General features: G+C 43.1%; 1 protein-coding gene across 4 annotated transcripts in view; it reads right to left on the bottom strand.

Moving 5' to 3' along the window:
- Positions 1-2,693: 2,693 nt before the first annotated feature.
- The window catches only part of DNAAF11 (dynein axonemal assembly factor 11), a 42,838-nt gene continuing 24,279 nt past the window's right edge, over positions 2,694-21,252 (bottom strand). For 2 of the 4 annotated variants that reach the window (XM_083450619.1, XM_083450620.1), the window contains 2 exons: positions 14,118-14,203; positions 2,694-3,010 (listed from right to left, as the gene is read on the bottom strand). In XM_083450619.1, coding sequence (XP_083306745.1) covers positions 2,830-3,010; positions 14,118-14,203 — 267 coding nt within the window. In that variant the 3' untranslated portion in view covers positions 2,694-2,829. Of the gene's footprint in view, positions 3,011-8,344; positions 8,413-14,117; positions 14,204-21,252 lie in introns of those variants that run through there. The other 2 variants (XM_083450621.1, XM_083450622.1) reach the window with 2 other exon arrangements.

Genomic DNA, 21,252 nt, shown 5'->3' with positions numbered 1-21,252 from the left:
GGTGGGGAATCCTGTGCAGGCTGGGATCCCTCAGGTTTAGCATCCGAGTCCAAATCCCAGGCCATCACACCAGGGGGATGTCTGCTCCCAGTTTTCCAGAGTCCTTCCCAATGTAGAATGTCTTATGCCAAATACTCTTCTCTGAAGTGATTTTAAAAAGTTAAAAGTAGACCTGAGCACAGAAGTGAAATCAGAGTCTGGTCCTTGCCTTGCTTTGACAAGTAACAGCTGGCCTTCCGCAGGTGTTCTGACAGAAAGCGATGCCAAGGTTACCTTCAGGCAACACCTTAAAATTCATTAACTAATAAGGAGCTGATGAGTTCCTCCTGGGAGTGTGGATCCTCATCCCTTGCAAACAGCAGGAACCATCGCTCTCAACATCACAGATGGCTTTAATGAAAATGCAAAACATTTTGAGTAGGAAATTGATTGGACACCAACAAAAAGTTAAAGATGTTTCAAAGGTGATTTACCCTGAAAAGTAGATGACTTCCTAAATCCCAGAAGACTAAGAAGCTTCAAATAAATGATAGTGTTGCAATACTTTATTGTGGCATGAACAGGCAACACTCCACTGCACTGGGTGCGTGGATTTCCATGTGTTATTACACTTATATCCCACCTTTCTTCTGTGGTTGTGTTGCACAAACTGATCACTTGCATCTCTGAGTTGCACAAAACAATAAAAACTGAAGTGTCAGGAAGAAGGATAAGCTAAAATACTTCTCCCAGACATGGAAGAGTGATGTTTGCCCTCTTCAGATGCTGCAGTGCACAGGTATACCACTTCAGAGAGAACCAGGCCAAGTCTTGCATGAAATTATAACTGCCGTAAAGTGAGTTAGCTTATTGGCCTATTTATTCCAATACTTCAGTTCAGATTGATAATGGTAGTATGTCCAAAAAAGTGAGTGCACAGAGGACACAAGGCAAAGTGGCAATGCTTTCCCCCTGCCTTTAGGAGACATTGTGAGATCTGCAAAAGTTAATCCAATGCTCCCCATCATCTTAGCCCTATTAGAATGCCTAGCAATCAACTAAGGCAAGGGACTGAGCAGAACCTTAGCCACAGGGTGATATTGAGCAAAAAGGGGTGAGGTTATGGTTTGTATCCAATGTAGTAAGCCTCCCACCAGTGCAAGGATTTCTGCATGTGCAACTAGACTTCCCCCCATTTCCTCTCCACACACACCCTAAACTCTTCTGGGGTTTTCCCCAACCCTCCGGAGCAGATTTTGGGAGGGTGTGGGGTACGTGCAGCAGGGGAAGGAGAGGGGAGAAAGCCCATTGCATAAGCAACCATTATTGCGCCGGCAGGATGGGGGAGTTCGATGCTGTCCGCTCCCACTTCCAGGGATGCTGCCATCGCCACTTGAAGGCCAGCAGCAGCAGCAGCAGCAGGTGCTGCCACAACTTTACAGTTCCGCTCAATTCAACTGGGCTAGTAAAGGTAATCTAGAAAGGTAGGGGAAAGTGAAATGGGGGTGGAAATCACAAGTATGGTTGCTAGGCAACCACACAAGTGTTCATTTTGGTATCTAGGTTAGCAGGAAGCATAGAAGATGTTTGTGTGGTTGCTAAGCAGCAATACAGATGATTTCACCCCCCTGGGCTTAATCTTCACTCATCCCATTGATATGAAAACATCGGGCATGTTGTACGATTCCCTGTGAATCTGAAGTGGTGGAGGGGAGGGGAGGGGAGGGGAGGGGAGGGAAGGGAAGGATGATGACCCACCACTTCCTTTTGTCTGTGAGTTGTCTCAGCAATGCTGTTGCTGCCTAGGCTTGGGATGCATGAAGAAGGGAGAAAAGATTAGGAACGTGTGCTGTGGCCAGGCTGCCCCACCTCCCACTAGGTGTTTTGCACTGGATTCGTTCACTGGCCTATCTAAGTTGCCAACTGCTGCAGCATGGAAAGCGACAAGACTTCCTTCACCTCACTTAACAGCTCAGGAACTAGTGTACTTTTGTAGAAGTAAATAACAATCTTCATAGTGATTTTCCAGAGGAACAGCGGAGACACAGTGTAGGATTCGTGGAAGCAGAGACGGGAGGGAGGGCATTGCGGGGGAGAGAAAAAGAGAGAGAGAAGAGAAAGCTGGAGTGACAAAGTTAACTAGGCAGGCTAACTCACCCATCCCAAGCTAACTCACCCATCCCAAGCTAACTCACCCATCCCAAGCTAACTCACCCATCCCAACCATTTACAACCCATCTTTGCAGCCATCTTTCCATACCCATTTCCAGTATTTGGTCAGACTCCCACTAGCTCAAAAAAAATTATCAACCTGGGTGCTTTGGCTAGGACTCTGATGAGTGCTCCACATCTAGAAACTGTTCACCGCTGTCCCCTTGACTCTGAACTTTGGAACAACGATCACAATTTTCTCTTTCCCTTCTAAACCATTGCAGGAAAAGATACAACATGGATTTGCTTTGCCTCCTTTCCCCCTCCCCACCTCAGCTGCTTAGAACAAGCCTGGCCTTGAGTCTTGAGGCAATTTCAGTACATGCAAGGGAGAGAGATTTGCCTCAGACCCCGAAAACAATTCACACCATCTCCAAGGTTGATGTAAGAATGCTGGCAAAGCACGGTATGTGAAAAAAGGCCTGTGCAATTTGGAACTGATGTGCTGTTTAGTAAAGCAGAACTCCACTCCAACAGGGATTTCAATTACCACCAGAGACAGCTGAAGTAGATGGGTTTATAGAGAAGCACATCCATTTGTTTGTACAACAGAATAAGGGAATCAGCTAAAAGGCAAGGCACTTACCTTTAGACAGGTCTATGGTGTTCTAAAGTCAAAAGAAACTCCATATCAATCTTTCAAATTAAAGGAGGAACATCTGGGTCATCATCAAAGCTCATGTTATTAGCATCTACAGTTTTCTGCCGCTGAAGCCTTATAGGTCCTTGTCCAATCCGATCCTTTTCCTGGACAATGTTTGCTACATCAGGGAACGAATACTTGCTAGGGTCCACTTCCAGCTTCTCTGTACACTCATTTCTGTAATAATAATAATAATAATAATAATAATAATAATAATAATAATAATAATTAAAAGACTTCTAAGATTTATCCACGTTAGCAGGATTTGGACAATTTTATCCAAGACAGACAGATACTCATCCTGTAGCTTCTTCAAATCTCCAGAGACAACAATTTCACAATCAAGACTGTTAAATCAAGAATGGTTCTAAAACCAGGACAAGTCAAACTGTGTGTGTTTTCATAGGTTTACTCACATATGTAAACTACATACGATTTAATACATAGAAGGCCTACAAACACTGGTTTTTATATTTTTCAAACTCATTTTAATCCAGATACTTACTTTGCACCAAGAATATGCATCAAGGTATAATTTGCCAGCTTCTGAAAAAGCACCTATTTTAAATGCATTATTTTCATTGCAGATGTATCTCACTTGCTTCAATCCAGCAATTTATCCTTCTCAACATCCCAATTACACAAAAATGCTGGAAAGCAGTGATAAAAACCAAACCGTTTGTTGACAACAAACAAAACATTAGTTGCTATTTAAATTGAATGGTATGTTTATATCAGTTCGTGCTTATTTCAGTTGGCTGCTTTTCTATGTCCTTTTGTTAAGTAATGAGATTCAAAACTGTACAGTAAAAAACAGAAGTACCTAAACTCGCCTCCTGCAAAGAGTTCCACCTTCACCCCCTAACAAAATTAAAACAGCATTCAACAGATTAGCATTCACTATTCTCATTTGTCAGGGCCAATGCAGCAAGGAAGGTATAGAATGCATAGAATATGAACTCAAAGTTGCTGCAAAACAGGCTAGACATATACGGAAGCGTGTCCCAGTCCACTCCAGTACAGTTCCTTTGCTTGGGTTGCCAACTTGCTGTGCAACTGGGAAGAATGGAGCTGGCCCAGTTAACTGGCCCTTCTGCCACCAGGCCAATCAGGACATGGTTGCTGTTATAACCACACACTACCTACTGCTAGAAGAACAACACTAAAAAAGGAGTGATCAGAAATGGTGCTCACACAAACTACATCACACATTTCAGGATGGTCTCCTTGCATAAGGTAAAAGTTAAAGGTAAAGAATCCCTGGATGGTTACGTCGAGTCAAAGGCGACTATGGGTTGCGGCCGCTCATCTCGCTTTCAGGCCGAGGGAGCCAGTGTTTGTCCACAGACAGCTTTCTGGGTCATGTGACTAGCAGGACTAAACTGCTTCTGGAGCACAGGACACTGTGATGAGTACCAGAGCGCACGGAAATGCCGTTTACCTTCCCACCGTAGCAGTACCTATTCCTCTACAGTGGTACCTCGGGTTACAGACGCTTCAGGTTATAGATGCTTCAGGTTACAGACTCCGCTAACCCAGAAATAGTACCTCGGGTTAAGAACTTTGATTCAGGATGAGTACAGAAATCGCGCAGCGGCAGTGCAGTGGCAGCGGGAGGCCCCATTAGCTAAAGTGGTACCTCAGGTTAAGAACAGTTTCAGGTTAAGAATGGACCTCCAGAACAAATTAAGTTCTTAATCCGAGGTACCACTGTACTTGCACTGGCATGCTTTCAAACTGCTAGGTTGGCAAGAGCTGGGACAGAGTAACGGGAGCTCACCCCGTCACAGGGATTTGAACCGCCAACCTTCTGATCGGCAAGCCCAAGAGGCTCAGTGGTTTAGACCGCAGCACCACATGCAGCATCCCAAGCCAGGTTAGGGGAGCTGTCCAGCAGTGTCAGCAACAGCAACCAAAGAGAAAAAACAAAATGGCAATGCAAAGCAGTCAAGAAAATTCATAAATGCACAAATTCAAAGGCCACCAAGACACGTAAATAGTTACATATTGACTAGGTGCCTAAAAAATTAGTTATATAGATGCCAGGAACATGCAAATGGAACTTAATTTTACGGTGTTCAAAAAGCAACTATGCATTATTTTTCCTTGGATGACACTGATACTTCAATTTTATCTAGCAGTGCTGACTGTTCATCTGAGGCATCTCCCCAGCCAAAGAGCCCACAGTGAAATGCAACAACAAATGAAGTCTTCCCCTGGATGCAGTATGTATTTATTCTCAGAGTCACTGCTCAGCGGAGCTTCACAACTGCTTGTTCTCTCTATCTAGAAAGAACAAACAATCACAAAGTTCCACTGAAGGATTGTGAAAGGTCATTCACTGGCCAAAATGACAAAACAGAAGACACCGAAAGGAGAAAGCTAAGTGCTTTTCACACATTGTTATGATTTAAACTACAGTGGTGCCTCGCAAGACGAAAAGAATCCGTTCCGTGAGTCTCTTCGTCTAGCGGTTTTTTCGTCTTGCGAAGCAAGCCCATTAGCGGATTAACGCTATTAGCGGTTTAGCGGCTATTAGCGGCTATTAAAGGCTTAAGGGATTAGCGGATTAGCTGCTAAAAGGCTATTAGCAGCTTAGTGCCTTAGAAAAAGGGGGTGGGGAGCGGAAACCCCCCCCCCCCAGGAATCGCAAGACATTTTCGTCTTGCGAAGCAAGCCCATAGCAAATTCGTCCTGCGAAGCACCTCCAAAACGGAAAACCCTTTCGTCTAGCGGGTTTTCCGTCTTGCGAGGCATTCGTCTTGCGGGGCACCACTGTACTTTAAAAAGTATTTGCATTTCAAGGGAAACTCCCACTGATTCTCCTAGGCATGCAAATAGGAGCTGTCGAGAAGTTATTTTGCAAGGAGAGAAAAAGCTAAATTCCCCTCAGTACTCCCTACCCTCTTGCCCAGTCTGGAGGCTACTCAGCCGCTACTTGCAGAATGCATAACAAAAAACAAAACAGAAACTTGCAAGTTAATTGCATTCATGTAATTAACATCACGTTTAGTTTCACCCTTAGTGAGAAAGGCTCAATCATCCCCCTCTTTGGCTGAACACACTTTAGCCGTACAGATCTTTCATGCTGTTCAAGTTTAATAAAGTGGATTTAATATTACGGTAGGCACACTACAAATGGACATTTCTGAGAGGTAATTAACTGCTGTCTCCCCAGCTCATTTGCAAGAATGTGTTGTGATTCTGATTCAGATTATTAGTCGCTTTGAGGCAGGCTCTAAAGAGACTTACTCTACAACCACACCTCTGCATCTATCATGTAATTTAATCTTCTAGACTACCCATCCAACCCCATACTTCTCCAAGCAAAGCCAAAACAATAGAGAGAAGCAAATTGCTTTTAACCAACTCTGATTCCAATTTTTGGAACCAGAAATTGAAAGAGTTGTTTAGCAAAGTTTGGAAAGCAATTGTTTGGGGGTGGGAAGAGAACCACAATGGCTGTTTGGTAACCCCTGACAAATTTATACCATGTCTGGGCCCCAAACTATCTGAAATCATTATCCAGTTCTATGTGGGTATCACAGTTAAACTAGAGTCCAAGACAAGGATGTCCTTAGCATCTTATCGCAATTACTTGGATCAGTGTTTTTCTTAACCTGAGGACAACGCAGACAATGTGCTTGGTGAAGCGTTGGCAACTGCACACACCCTGGGCTGTTGCCCATCCTGGCATCCTAAATTTTACCAGGAGGGATTGGCTCCATTTGTAGGAGTTGTCAAAAATGCTTCTACAGTGGTACCTCGGGTTACAGACGCTTCAGGTTACAGACGCATCAGGTTACAGACTCCGCTAACCCAAAAATAGTACCTTGGGTTAAGAACTTTGCTTCAGGATGAGAACAGAAATCGTGCAGCAGCGGCACAGCAGCAGCAGGAGCTAAAGTGGTACCTCAGGTTAAGAACAGTTTCAGGTTAAGAACAGACCTCCAGAACGAATTAAATTCTTAACCCAAGGTACCACTGTACTCATAAGGAGATGCTAGCATTAAGGGATCAACAACTGTTAAGCATTCCATGTAGGGCTATGTAGTCTGTTCAGAAGCTGCAGTTAGTGCTGTCTACGTCTGCCAGAATCTGACCCCACCTGCGGACTGTCTTTGAGCTTGGACAAGGCCTGGCACCTCGTGAAGCCACAGGATTAAAAGGTGGGACTGGGATAGGAATGCCTAATATGAACACAAATCTGAAAAAAAGTATTCATAAGTAAAAGGTAGAGGTAAAAAGGGTAAAGGACCCCTGGATGGTTGAGTCTAGTCAAAGGCGACTATGGGGTTGTGGCACTCATCTCGCTTTCAGGCCAAGGGAGCCGGCATTTGTTCACAGACAGCTTTCCAGGTCATGTGACCAGCATGACTAATCCGCTTCTAGCGCAACAGCCAGAGCACACGGAAACACTGTTTACTTTTCTGCCGCAGTAGTACCTATTTATCTACTTGCACTGGTGTGCTTTCGAACTGCTAGGTTGGCAGGAGCTGGGACAGAGCAACGGGGGCTCATCCCATAGAGTGGATTCGAACCGCCAATCTTCCAATCAGCAAGCCAAAGAGGCTCAGTGGTTTAGACCACAGTGCCACCTGCTCCCTTTCATGAGTAAAGGCAGCCCAGCCATATATGAGCCATATCTACAAGCACCTTGCATGTTCCTCTTTATCTTTGCCATTCCAATACAGATTATTTGAAATTACATACACACATATATACATATAAAAAGGTAAAGGTAAAGGTACCCCTGCCCGTACGGGCCAGTCTTGACAGACTCTAGGGTTGTGCGCCCATCTCACTCAAGAGGCCGAGGGCCAGCGCTGTCTGCAGACACTTCCGGGTCACGTGGCCAGCGTGACAAGCTGCATCTGGCGAGCCAGCACAGCACACGGAACGCCGTTTCCCTTCCCGCTAGTAAGCGGTCCCTATTTATCTACTTGCACCCGGGGGTGCTTTCAAACTGCTAGGTTGGCAGGCACTGGGACCGAACGATGGGAGCGCACCCCACCGCGGGGATTCGAACCGCCAACCTTTCGATCGGCAAGCCCTAGGCACTGAGGCTTTAACCCACAGCGCCACCCGCGTCCCATATATACATATAGATAAGGCCAAATAGACAAGGGGTTTACCGCCTCCAATAGTTTACCTTCTACTTTTTTTTTTGTAAATGTGAACATGTTATAAGTTATGAAAAACAGAGGCGAGAGAGGATTTCAAGGGCAAGAGCATTTATTATCTGTAACAGCAGCAGCAAAATAAAAGACACCATCCCAACACTCTCCTTGCCTGACTCCTTGCCTGCTTCTGTCCATCATCTAGAAATGGTGCCAGAAGACCACAGTGAAAAGGGCCACAGTGCTTTATAGCCACTTGAAACGTCGCTCAGGGAAACTGAATTGGGTTTTACTTTGTTCAACAGACTTTATGTTTACTTGCAATATACGTACTTATCTCTGCTATTACATTATATACACACACCCCATATAATTCTGGAGACGCAGAAAGCACACAAAATCAAAAGCAGCAATGTTCATTGCCGGTCGTAATTCAGACCTCAAGGCTCAGGTTCTTTCCTTCGAAAAGATTACTGGAAGCTTTACAATGCTCAGAAGTTCAAGCCCTTTTAAAACATGGGAAGATGATGCGTGATACGACAAAGTCTCGTGGAAGGAACTGCAATCGTCTCCCATCCTATCCCCCACTGCCCAAGGAAATTCTGGAGGTACCAAAGTACTGCAATATAATTGTCTGGAATGGGCCTGTTGTGGCATGTATACTAAGCCAGTGTGGCGCAGTGGTTAAGAGCGGTAGACTCGTGATCTGGTGAACCGGGTTCGTGTCTCTGCTTCTCCACATGCAGCTGCTGGGTGTGAGCTGGGTGGGCTTGTCGGAAATCAAGCCTATATCGGGAGTAACTGGCAGCACTCCCAGGCACCCGGCTTGGTCTCCTGTTGACCTCCCTGGCTGCATTCCCCAGCAAGATCCAGGCTAGGTCTCGATAGGCGATTCTTCCCAAACGTGGGAAGAACACACCCCCTCCCTCCTGCTCTCCCGGCAGGGAAAAAGAGATAGACAGAAAACGTATTTACATGCTTTTATTTCTGTCTTTGCAGCATTACAGAAAACATGACTGCTCTCTCTAAGCTCCAGCAGTCAAGTGACAAAGACTTCCAGTACTTCCTGTACATACGCAATAGGAAGAGCTCATATTACACTCTGAGCTAATTCCGGTGCATTGCCCTGTGAATTGACTGTCCCTCTGTTTCCCACGGACAGTCCCAACATTCCCATCATGTGATGCTTTCAAGCTAGCAGTTTGCAGCTGCATTGCATCCATATCGTAACAGGGCTAGTCACACTTCTTTGAATTCTCTCAGCCCCACTCACCTCACAAAGTGTTTGTTGTGGGGGAGGAAGGGAAAGGAGAATGTTAGCCGCTTTGAGATTCCTTCGGGTAGTGATAAAGAGGGATATCAAATCCAAACTCTTCTTCTTCTTCTCTTCTAACTGCCCACCACACAAAATGGTCAGGCTAACTGATTTTGTGATTACAAAATCAGGCTACATCACTGCCGCTGAACTGCAATGACACCTGGGTTTACTACCCACCTCTCAAACCAGCCTGAAATTTTTGCCTCGTTGCAGACATGAGCAGCCTGCTGGAACATCTAGTCTTTAAACATCAGCACTTCTGAGGTGTTATATATCAAGCACCTGGAAGCTCAGAGCCAAGCTTTTTCTTTTAGCATGCCAGGTATTGGGAGGGGAGCAGCATTCAAAGGCCACCACACATCTTTCCAAAGAACAATGGTATCCCCCAGCTGGGAACAACCTGATTTTCCTCTCCTACATGAAGAAGACCAGTACTCTCCTTTGGCTTCTGTTCTCATGCCTTTAACAATGTTGAAATATATTTCCTTTCCCTGCAAACCTCCTGTGGAGAAAAGAGTGTCTTTTCTTGAAAAAGAAGTTCTTCACTAGCCTCAAGAAATTCAAACATCTTCTTGCAAGTTCTGTCCTTTCCCCACAGAACCTTGTGGGATACTTAGTGAAAATCCATTGACGAATATGGTGGTACCTCTGGTTAAGAATTTAATTCGCTCTGGAGGTCCGTTCTTAACCTGAAACTGTTCTTAACCTGAGGTACCACTTTAGCTAATAGGGCCTCCCGCTGCCGCCGGGCGATTTCTGTTCTCATCCTGAAGCAGATTTCTTCCTTCTTTGGAGGTCTTTAAGCAGAGGCTTGACAACCATATGCCAGGAGTGCTCTGGTGGTGTTTCCTGCTTGGCAGGGGGTTGGACTTGATGGCCCTTGTGGTTTCTTCCAACTCTATGATTCTATGATTCTTAACCAGAGGTACTATTTCTGGGTTAGTGGAGTCTGTAACCTGAATGATGTTCTGAGCAGGGCATCTCCACTCTCTCCGTATTAAAAAGAAAGTGAGGTCCATGATTGTTTCTCCGTTACCATGTGAAAATGAATGTGCTAGGTTCTGAAGATCATGAAAATTTAGACAGATCACCAAAAGAATGTTCTTGGCCGCTCTTTAATGTTGTGATTGAATATTAATTGAAAAGGACATTTACCATATAATACTAAACCTGACCTTGGAGAAAACAGAAAGTAGTCTATCTGCTGCATTGTGGCAGGGTAGAAACGAGGGTGCTTTGCAATTCTCTGTCCTGCTTCCTGTTTTGTCTTTCCTTAGTGGGGAGGAGATAAAAGTTACTCCAGGGCTGAAGTAATTCAATCTCCAGGGGGCATGTTGGGGGACTGAAAAGGCACGGATCCTTCAGATCTAAGCCTTCACCATGTCCTCTCCTGGCATGCCCCCAATGCGTTCCTAGTGCACCCAGTTTTCTGCTCTATGGAGTGCAAGCTGCTAGGACAGTGGGAAGGGGGAGGCTAACATCAGATCTTCCTCTCTAAGGCTGGAACTCTTTTTCTCCATTCTCAGAGAGGGAGGTCTAATGCCTTGGAGAAGGAGAGGCCTCCTAGAGCTCATAAGTTTGCAAGCACAATGTGTGGTTTTTTCTCTATTCATGTCCTTCTCCCTTGGGTCTTATTCCCCTTAATTTGTTTATCTGCCTGTAAGCAGATGATAATGATTATGGTTGTGATATCACGGGGAAGAGAGAATCTGTTTCCTGGATATGCGGATAATTTATATTCCAAAATTATGACTATTTGAAGCTGCTACCTTATACTGAGTGAGACCATCGGCGCAACTTTTCCAGCATTCAGTATTATAGACCTGAAGACCTGAGACACAGATAACTTAACTGGGGATGCTGGGAATTGAACCCAGAATTGAGCTATGGCTTCCCTCCGACGGGTAATTGTTCCCCAAATGCAACAGGTTGCCATTGCAGTCCCTGGAGAATTTGTCGGAGCTGAAGTCTATGAAATGCTGGATTTTGTATAAGCCACAGCCTCTCATTAAATCTACACTATTATTTAAATGATATCATTTATGAAATGTTAGTGCTCTGTGGTTCTTGCCATTTATATAGCGATCTTAATACCTCTCTAAGTGCTTTACAGTCATTCTCATTCGTCTTTACACCCAGTGAGGTTATTGCTATTAACTGAGAGTAATCATGAGACCATAAAAAGATTACAAGCCGACAGCACAAGCAGACATGCCAGTTCAGGCCCACAATTTGTGCTCTCTTTCTCTCTCTCCCTCCCCCCCATTTGATTTTATAGGACTCTTGCCTGAGTTGGTATAGCTATTTGTACATATAGCGCAGTAGTTTGACTGGCAGTGTTTACTAGCAGATGAAGACAGGACTAGGCTCCCATCTAGGTCTTTGAAAAGGTATTGGTATAGTTGTTACACAAGCAAAATAGATATTTAAGACAGAGGCATATGATATGAGTTTCCAAGAGCCTGTCTGACTCTTGCAGTCAAGCAGCAGTCTGAAGAACATTCATTGAAGAACATCCATTGAACTGGAAGTGCAAGGACACCTATGACTTTCAAAATCAGGGTCTGATCGGGAAGAACATGCCTTTACAACTATTATTTAGAGGAAGACATCAATCATGGGAAACAAGGTCTTAGTCACAATTCATGTTGTCTAGGTCACCTTGTTCCCTAAGCTCAGTAAATGTCATAAATATGATTAATTAAAGTTTTTAAAAATCTGCCCGTGTTCCTGCTGGAGGCTGTCAGTTACTGGAGGGGTGAGATTCAAGCCAACTTTTTGGCATGTTTAGGAACTGTCCTTCCTAAAATGGAGCAACGATAAAAGGGATTATTATTTATTTATTTAGATATCTACTGCCCTTTCATACAAATATAACAAGGTGATGTACAACATAAAAATATAATGTGAACGTCAATGAAAACATCAATAAATACTGGTTGTTTTGTTTGTTTTTTAAAAAATAACATTCCAAAGGCCTGTCTGAACAAGACTGCTTTTAAAAGACTTAAAAAAAGACAGGGATGAATTCTACTGGCAAGGAGTTCCACAGGGCAGAGCTAATCACACAACTGAATCGGTCCTTGGGAAAGGCCAAAATGAATCGCAGGGGTATGACTAACCACCAAAAGCGTCCCATCAGAAGATGGAGCATGAGACTCTTAATCTCAGAGTCATGGATTCAAGCCGCACATTGGGCAAAAGCTTTTTGCATTGCAGGGGGTGGACTAGAAGTTCCTAGTGGCCCCTTGCAACTTTACAATTCTCTGAATCCACCCGTTCCAGCATCCACCTCTGGATTTGAGGAAACTTCTATGCGATCTGTTAAGTAGCCAAGCTCCCACTGCCAGATCTTCCAATCCATGTTAAGCTGTCCATGCAGCATCAGGCTGAACATTTGCTCCTATAAATTCTATTCCTCAAAGCCCTTGTAACTGACCCCAAGAGGAGAGGCTTGACTTTGCAAAGAAGCAATTGGGTCAGCACCACCCTGAAGGTAAGATCCTTAAGACTGACTCCCACAAGAATAACCCAGTCTGCTTTACAAGAATATTCTCTCTCTGTGTGTGAGAGAGATGAAGCTCCTGGCACAGCCCCCACAACATTATTCCCCACCAGCTCATCAATTGTGCTTTGGATAAGAAACCTGAAGAACTAAAGTGGCTAGCAGAGGGGTTTTCTTTTTACAAGAAATGCTAAACTAAACAGTTATCAAATCACTGTCCCACTAGGCATTTGCGTAAGCAGTGGTTCTCAACCTGGGTCCCAAGGATCCTGGATTTCCTCATTTATTTATTTCAGTTCCTCAGTGAGAAGATCCATAATGATGGTCAATCAAAAGCTACTAATTTTTCTCTGCGAGGTGCAGGTTCGACGAGGGAGACATTATTGGCTGTGCAGTCAGTTCATGTGAGACAACGGGAGTTTGGCCAGTACCCTACAGAAACTGAGTGTGCCCTACAAAACTTTCAGCAACACGTAAGAGAGTCCAATATCAAACACAGAAATGATGGTGGTGAAAATCTACAATTCTCTGATTCTGGTAGATTTTGATTTTAAAGTATTTTTATCCCATCCTTCACCAAAAAGATGGTCCACTATGCACTGTCCCTCCACCCCCAGTGTTAACGCTCATCTTTCTCCAGCTAGTGATACAGAAAGTAAACTGCTAGCACATTTGCAAAGCTAAGCAGGGTCAGGCATAGTTTCAAATTGGATGTGTGTTAAGATTCCTGAGGGTTGACATAGATGACTCTCCTGATCCCTTCCAGCTATACAATCCTATGATTCTATGACACATGATCTAGTGAAGAGATTTCCTAGTCCACTAGCAGAATGTTACCTTTGTTCAGAACACAAAAGACAAATATCACCCTTTCCTCCTTGCCAATGAGAGCCTATGCTGCCTTGTGTTATTGATCAATAATTTCAGCCGTTAATAGCCCTAAACTAAATGAGATGGAATTCAAATAGATGACTTGTGTCTTCCTAAGTTGTTCAGGCACCCAGGAAATATTGCTTAGCAGAGTAAAGAACCTGAAAAGTCCTTTCTTGATCAAGAATTTGAGCTTCAATTCATAACGCTGTAGAAGAGGCCAAGTGACAGTCAATGGAATAAATCTGACTTGCGGCTGTAAGAACTTTCTCAGGTTGGCCACCAAAGCAGATGTTTATAAAGGCATTGGACAGGGCTCCACATAAAGCTTTATTTCATACAAATCAATATTTATTTTTGTTATTCCATACAACTGTGCATTCCATGAGAAAAAATATCCTTGCAGCTGAAAAACCTATTTCCAGCATATATAAAAACTGAGGTGCTAGATAGATAAATCATAACTATTACCTTCTTAGATTTTTTTGAAGCTTAGTGGTGTCAGAGGGTTTCTTAGAAGTGGATACGTCTTGCTTAGCCACAATTATTTCTTTAGCCTGAAAAGAAAAGTATATTGGTTTCATCATTAGGTTGCATTTTTCTGTAGGATAGAAAATTTTATAAACACAAATACTTCAGGTAAAATGTGTTTATTTAACATTTCAGTCCACCATATCTGAACATCAAGGTTAGGGAGCACAAATTATCTTAGTTCAGCTTCAGGGACTGAAAATAAATAAAATCTTCTGAATAAAGGGTGTGTGTGTACACACAAACACACACACATATTTGCTGCCTAAAGCAGACAATGATTCAGAAAGAATGAGGTCCAAACCTTCTGTGTTCTTTAAAAATCATGGAGCACAATGCAGCCAAAGTTAAGCACATCTAAAACCCAATGATTTTAATGGCAGAATTATGCCTATGCTTCACCCTCTCTCTTACTTAAATCAGTGAGACCTAGAGGTGCTCCGCTTTAGCTAGATTGTGTGTTTGATAAAGAATAAGCTATTTATGTTCTGAGTCTAATGCAAAAACTGTTCTGGACTTCCAAGTTGAGTAACATTTTATGCAAATCCTGACGATATCTGCACAAAATGTTCCCAGAATTATAGAGCACCAGCATGTCAATGATCATTCAATTTGATGGTGGAAATTGTATATTTTTGTTATGAATTATAGGTTTGGGTTTTCAGAGTTCAACTGCCATTAATTTTTAGATATTTGGTTTATTAATGGCATCTGAAGCCCAATAAACTTGCCTATTAGTTTGCCTAGTATTGCAGAACTGTGAGAAAGCATACTCTGGTCCCATCCATCAGAGGTCAAAGATCTATGGGGGGTTATATCTTCTACCTCCAAGGAAGAACAGCATGGCAAGAGGAAGCCTAGCCCAACCTTCAGCCAGCAGGGAAGCAAACATAGGAAGCTTGCTTCCCCCTCTCTGCTAGAAGGAACACTGGGCTCCAAGTTGTCCTAGGGCTGCTAAGCAGAACAGACCTCCTTTCTGGCCAGCCACTCCCATCAGCCAGAGGACCACAAACCACTGGGAGGTCAAACCCCATGCCTCTCAGGAAGAATATCATGGCAAGTTCAAGACCAACCTAGTCCTCTTCATCAGACAGAGAAAGAAGGAGAAGCTGCTGAGAGCTGATTCCCCCCATCCCAGCCAGGAATAACTCTGCACTACAACTGGTTTCCCAGTGGGAACTGCACACTCTGGCCCCATCCATCAGCCAGAAAACTAAGGGCTGCTGGGTTATCTGTGTATGTCCTGGTTCTTGTTTTATTTAAATCACTGCAATCTGTTGCAAGCCTCCTTAAGAATTTGATCAAAAGATGGGTACGGCAACATTCCTTACCAATGCATCTGCTGAACTTTGCTTTTTTGGATGATAAACCTGGACAGCTGTGAAAGCTGATGTTGCTCGGAGTCATTTATCTTCATTTTTTATGTTTTCCTTTGTCATCAACTGGGCATCTGGTATCAGAAACAAAGAAGGCTGCAACTCTGAAATGCTGCTCATGCATTTCCCCCCCATAGTGATTCTGTACAGATTCACTACAGATTCATCAGGTCCTTTGTTTGGGGTAATTCTTACAAATCTTCTTTGGCGATCACTCGTCGCCGAGTAAGAATGTCTTCCATCAACACAGTCTTGATAGTGAGTCCGTAACTGTGGAGGCCAATTCTGGATCCACACGTCCTTCCACAGTGGGGACATAGGTTTCCAGGTGGGAGTTGATCATGATGAGGATTTGCCAAACGTGTCTTCCTCTTAGCATGGTTCTCCCTTTCATCCTTAGCTTGAGCGTCTTCATAGCCCATGACACCTTTGGTAAAGGCTGTTCTCCAATTGGAGCACTCGCAGGCCAGTGTTCCCCAATTGTTGGTGTTTATACAGTGGTACCTCGGGTTACAGACGCTTCAGGTTACAGGCTCTGCTAACCCAGAATAGTACCTCAGGTTAAGAACTTTACTTTAGGATGAGAACAGAAATTGTGCGGCTGCGGCAGCGGGAGGCCCCATTAGCTAAAGTGGTGGTTCAGGTTAAGAACAGTTTCAGGTTAAGAACGGACCTCCGGAATAATTAAGTTCTTAACCCAAGGTACCACTGTGCTATATTTTTTTAGATTTGCCTTGAGAGAGTCTTTAAACCTCTTTTGTTGACCACCAGCATTACACTTTCCATTTTTAAGTTCAGAATAGAGTAGTTGCTTTGGAAGATGATAATCAGGCATCCACACAACATGACCAGTCCAATGAAGTTGATGTTGAAGAATCATTGCCTTGACACTGGTGATTTTTGCTTCTTCCAGCACACTGGCACTAGTTCACTGTATTTCCAACAATTTTTTCAGATACACCATTGATGGAATCTTTTGAGGAGTTGGAGATGGTGTTTTTAAGTGGTCCATGTTTCACAAGCATACAGTAAGGTTGGTAGTACAACAGCTTTGTAAATAAGCATTTTGGCTTCCCTGTGAGTGTCCCGGTCCTCAAACACTTTGCACTTCAATAGGGAGAAAGCTGCACTCGCCGATTTCAGGCGATGCTGGATTTTGGTATCAATGTCGGCCCTTGTGGAAAGACAGCTGCCCAAGCAGGAGATGTGATTGACATTTTCCAATGTTACACCATTGTTGGATTTGTGGCGCTGCAGGGGAGTTGTTTTCTGATTGCGGGTGCAGTACTTTGGTTTTTTGGATGTTGAGCAATAGGCCAAGCTTTTCGTAAGCTTCTGCAAAGCTATTTAGAATGGTTTGGAGCTCATCCTCTGAGTGTGCACAAACTATGTTGTCATCAGCATATTGAAGCTCTATTTCGAAAGTTATGGTAACCTCAGTCTTTGCTTTCAGCCTACTCAAGTTAAAGAGCTTTCCACCTGTTTGATATATGATTTCTACTCTGGTGGGGAGTTTCCCTTTGACAATGTGTAGGATCTTGGTAATTAAAAAAATAAATAGAGTTGGGGTGATAACACAACCCTGTTTAACACCTGATTCAACTGTGAATGGTTCACTTTAAGAGCCACTGTAATCTGCGACTGTTGCTATCATATTATCATGGAGGAGCTGAACGATGGTCACAAATTTATCTGGGCAGCCGATTAGAGATGAGATTAGAAATAAGAATGCAGTATCTCCATGATGTGTTGTGTACACCTATTAACCAAATGAAAAACAACAAAGCTAGCAGACCTGATACTGCTGAAATCTTGATTTCTTATTCATCCAGTAAGTATTGCCATTTCTGCACAATCCATAAGTTTTTGTATCCATTCATTTCTTGTCAGGACTTCTTCTTTCCATTTTTGGGCAAGTAACATTCTTGTAGCTGTAGTTGCATACATAAATCAATTTCTACACTGTTTGGGTAGTTCTACACCTATAATTCCCAAGAGAAAAGCTTCTGTGTTTTTTTTAACAAATGTTATCTTAAACATCTTTTTCAATTCATTAGACATCGTTATCCAGGAAGCTTTAACCTTACTACAAGACTACCACATATGATAAAAGTATCTTCTTTTTCTTTGCATTTCCAACACTTACTCGATTTTGATTCATAAATTTTTGCCAATCTACTAGGTGTTAGATACCATCTATATAACATTTTCAGGATTTTCTCTTAAATTTTATATCCGTATTCCACAATCGTTCCCATGCTTCCATGTCTATATTACAACAAGTATCTATGGCCCAATGTATTATTGAAGATTTTACTTGCTCATCCTTTGTCTCCCATTCCAATAATATCTTATACATTTTAGACAGCACTTTAACATTACATTCCAACAGGTCTCTCTCGAACTGTGATATTTGTTCACCAAACCCTTGTTTCCTATCTTCCTTAAATATTTTGTTCAAGTGATGATATTGCATCCATGTTGTTAACATTTCTGATAATTCCTTAAATTCTTTTAATTTAAACTCTCCACCTTCCTCTCTTAATAAATTTCTATAAGTTGCCTAACCTTCCATCATATTCTTTTTCTTTACCACTATGTCTTCCAATGGTGAAAGCCAAAGTGGTGTTTCTGTCTCCAAAAAAAATTTATATTGATCCCATACTCTATACATTTTTTTCTTAATTATATGGTTTGTGAATCCTTTATGTACTATCACCTTTCCATACCACAAATAAGTGTGCCAACGGACCAATGCATTTTTCAGTCTCAACCCAGCACACTTATAAAATGCTTTGAAAAGTGGGTTGAATTAGACCAGCAGAGTACATACATAACTCAAGAAGCCAACTTGCATTGACTTTGTGAAACATAAAATGTCTATGGAAACCCACCCTATGCAAAAACTTGAAAGTTTCCCTTTTGGTTAGCTTTGTGATGAAAAATGTCCTGTTCTATTTGTCTAAAACCTTTTGCTGCCCTTATTACTTGCTTTGGAAGAAGGAAGGACATTAATTTTCAGACTTAATAAAAGTGTGTCCGGGAACATGAAATGCTTTCATTTACTTGACGCAGAAATTTATTCTCTTCAGGATCTTTGCTACCACAAGGTCACTAGAAAGGCAATATTTTATTTTTTATTTATTTTAAGGACTGCAAGTTCTGAAAAGCTGGAGGAGTTTTGCAAAATTAACAAGCTATCCAATGTAGGCTTTGCACTGAGATGTAAGAACTTTCAAACAGGATGCTTATGAATCAATACAATTGAGGAATTACTATTCTTGTGATGCATGTGCACTTTGGATGACCAGAGATCCAGAGTCCTCAGATCTGCGTAGTGAATACATATGAGACCCTACACTTTTGCAAAGGCTTGCCAAGAAGACCAGCTCTGAACGTAGCGAAGGTTCCTTTCCAGACACTAGGTTTATTTGACAAATATTTGTATGGCGCAATTGAGTCACATACTTGTAAGACAGACACGCATCAACTCTGTAAGGCAGACTGGCGTTACTCTTTGCAAATGACACAAGCAACAAAATGTTGCAGTGCTTCATTCCTTCTAAAAGGAGTGTTCCAGTTCACTGTTCTAGCCGGCCGTTCCCTCCGGATAAATTATTCCATAGTCTCTCCTCCTCTCCACCCATTCTAACGTTTTCCAACTGTCAATCTACATTCCTGGCTATTTAGCATACTCAGTCCTCTTTTGGCTGTATTTTGGGACTTTTAGGCTTGTTTTTTTGTGAGGGGCTGGTTGGAATTTGATTGTACTTCTACAAACCTTGAAAGGATGCTGATACTTCACTCCTGCTTCTTAATGGCCCTGTTCTGGTAACAATCCTGGCAACATTCACTGACTGAGTTCCATATTGGAAAAAAGTGGTATTTTACTGGGGGGGGGGTAATCTAAGACCCTAGGAGAACTTGTTAAGTTTGCAGCAGTTGACATTTGGACCAAGGGTGTCTTGATTTACAGTTCAGACTTTCAGCCCTATGCCACACCAGCTCTCTGTATTGCATGGCAAGGCAGTGGTATATCACTGCACTGCAAATGTCGAGATTCACCTGTCATTCCTCAGGCCTCCAAGTTATCAAGGTATTCTTCTGGATGAGCCTGTTCATTTGCAGAGATCAATCTCTGCTGTGGATGCCCTTTCTTGGGCAGTGAAGTCAGCGGCAGTTGCAGACAAGGCCTTTTCTGTGAAGGCTCCCTCATTGTAGACTTTTCTTCCCAGACACCTTTGCCAATTGTCCTTTGCTGTGGGCTGCAGTCCTATGCATGGTTAAAAGGTAAAGGTAAAGGGACCCCTGACCATTAGGTCCAGTCGTGACAGACTCTGGGGTTGCGGCACTCATCTCACTTTATTGGCCGAAGGAGCTGGTGTACAGCTTCCGGGTCATGTGGCCAGCATGACTAACCCGCTTCTGGCAAACCATAGCAGCACACGGAAACGCTATTTACCTTCCCGCCGGAGCGGTGCCTATTTATCTACTTGCACTTTGACGTGCTTTTGAACTGCTAGGTAGGCAGGAGCAGGGACTGAGCAACGGGAGCTCACCCCGTCACGGAGGTTCAAACCGCCAACCTTCTGATCGGCAAGTGCTAGGCTCTGTGGTTTAACTCACTTAGGCAAGAAGAACCAGCTGCACAAATATAAGATGGAGGACACCTGGATTGGCAGTAGCACATGTGAAAAGGATCTAGGGGACTTAGCAGACCACAAGCTGAACATGAGGCAACAGTGTGATGCAGCAGCAAGAAAAGCTAATGCTATTCTAGACTGCATCAACAGTAATAGTCTCGCTCTGTTCAGCCTTGGTCAGACTGCACCTGGAGTACTGTGTCCAGTTCTGGGTGCCACAATTTAAGAAGTATATTGAGAAGCTGGAACATGTGCAGAGAGGACAACCAAGATGATCAAGGGTCTGGTAACCAAGCCTTATGAAGAACACTTGAAGGAGCTGGATATGTTTAGCCCGGAAAAGAGGAGACTGAGAGGAGACATGATATGCATCCTCAAATATCTGAAGGCCTGCCACATGGAAAAAGCAATAAACTTGCTTTCTCCTGCTCCAGAGGACAGGATCCGAACCAGTGGCTTCAAGTTACAAGAAAGTAGATTGTGACTAAACCTCAGGAAGATCTGTCCAATAGTAAGAGTTGTTCAACAGTGGAACAGACTCCCACAAGAGGTTTTTAAGCAGAGGTTGGATGGTCATCTGCTATGTATGATCTAGTTGAGATAATTGCATTCCAGGGGGTTGGACTAGATGAACCTTGAGATCCCTTCCAACTCTACAACTCTATGATTCTTTTGTTTAGAAGTGTGATAAATATTCATTTTAAGTGTATTCTGAATGTTTTGGAGAAGTGGATTTTGGTCAAATGAATAACATTTCAGGCACAATTCCAGCTACTGATGAGGCTGCAAACCTGTCATTACAGATGCACCATTGGAATTAATGAGAGGCCTAGCAAGACAAGACAGATGGTATGAACTTGAAGGAGACTGGCTACATACATCTCAGCAGAGGAGTCATATTTTAAAAAAAGATTTAAGAACAAACGTAAAAAAAAAAAAAAGTAAAGAAGGAACACACTATCTTGCTAATGCCTTCCGTTAATAACTTAGGGGTGTGGGAGAAAAGGCCAGCATCTTGATGCATTAGCTTTGTAAGGATTCATGGCTCAAGGGGGA

The sequence above is a fragment of the Podarcis tiliguerta genome (genome assembly GCF_965153285.1).
Source record: "Podarcis tiliguerta genome assembly, chromosome: 7".
In the NCBI taxonomy this organism is placed as follows: domain Eukaryota; kingdom Metazoa; phylum Chordata; class Lepidosauria; order Squamata; family Lacertidae; genus Podarcis; species Podarcis tiliguerta.
The sequence above is the reverse complement of the archived record's forward strand: the minus strand, read 5'-3'. Positions and strand labels throughout refer to the sequence as shown.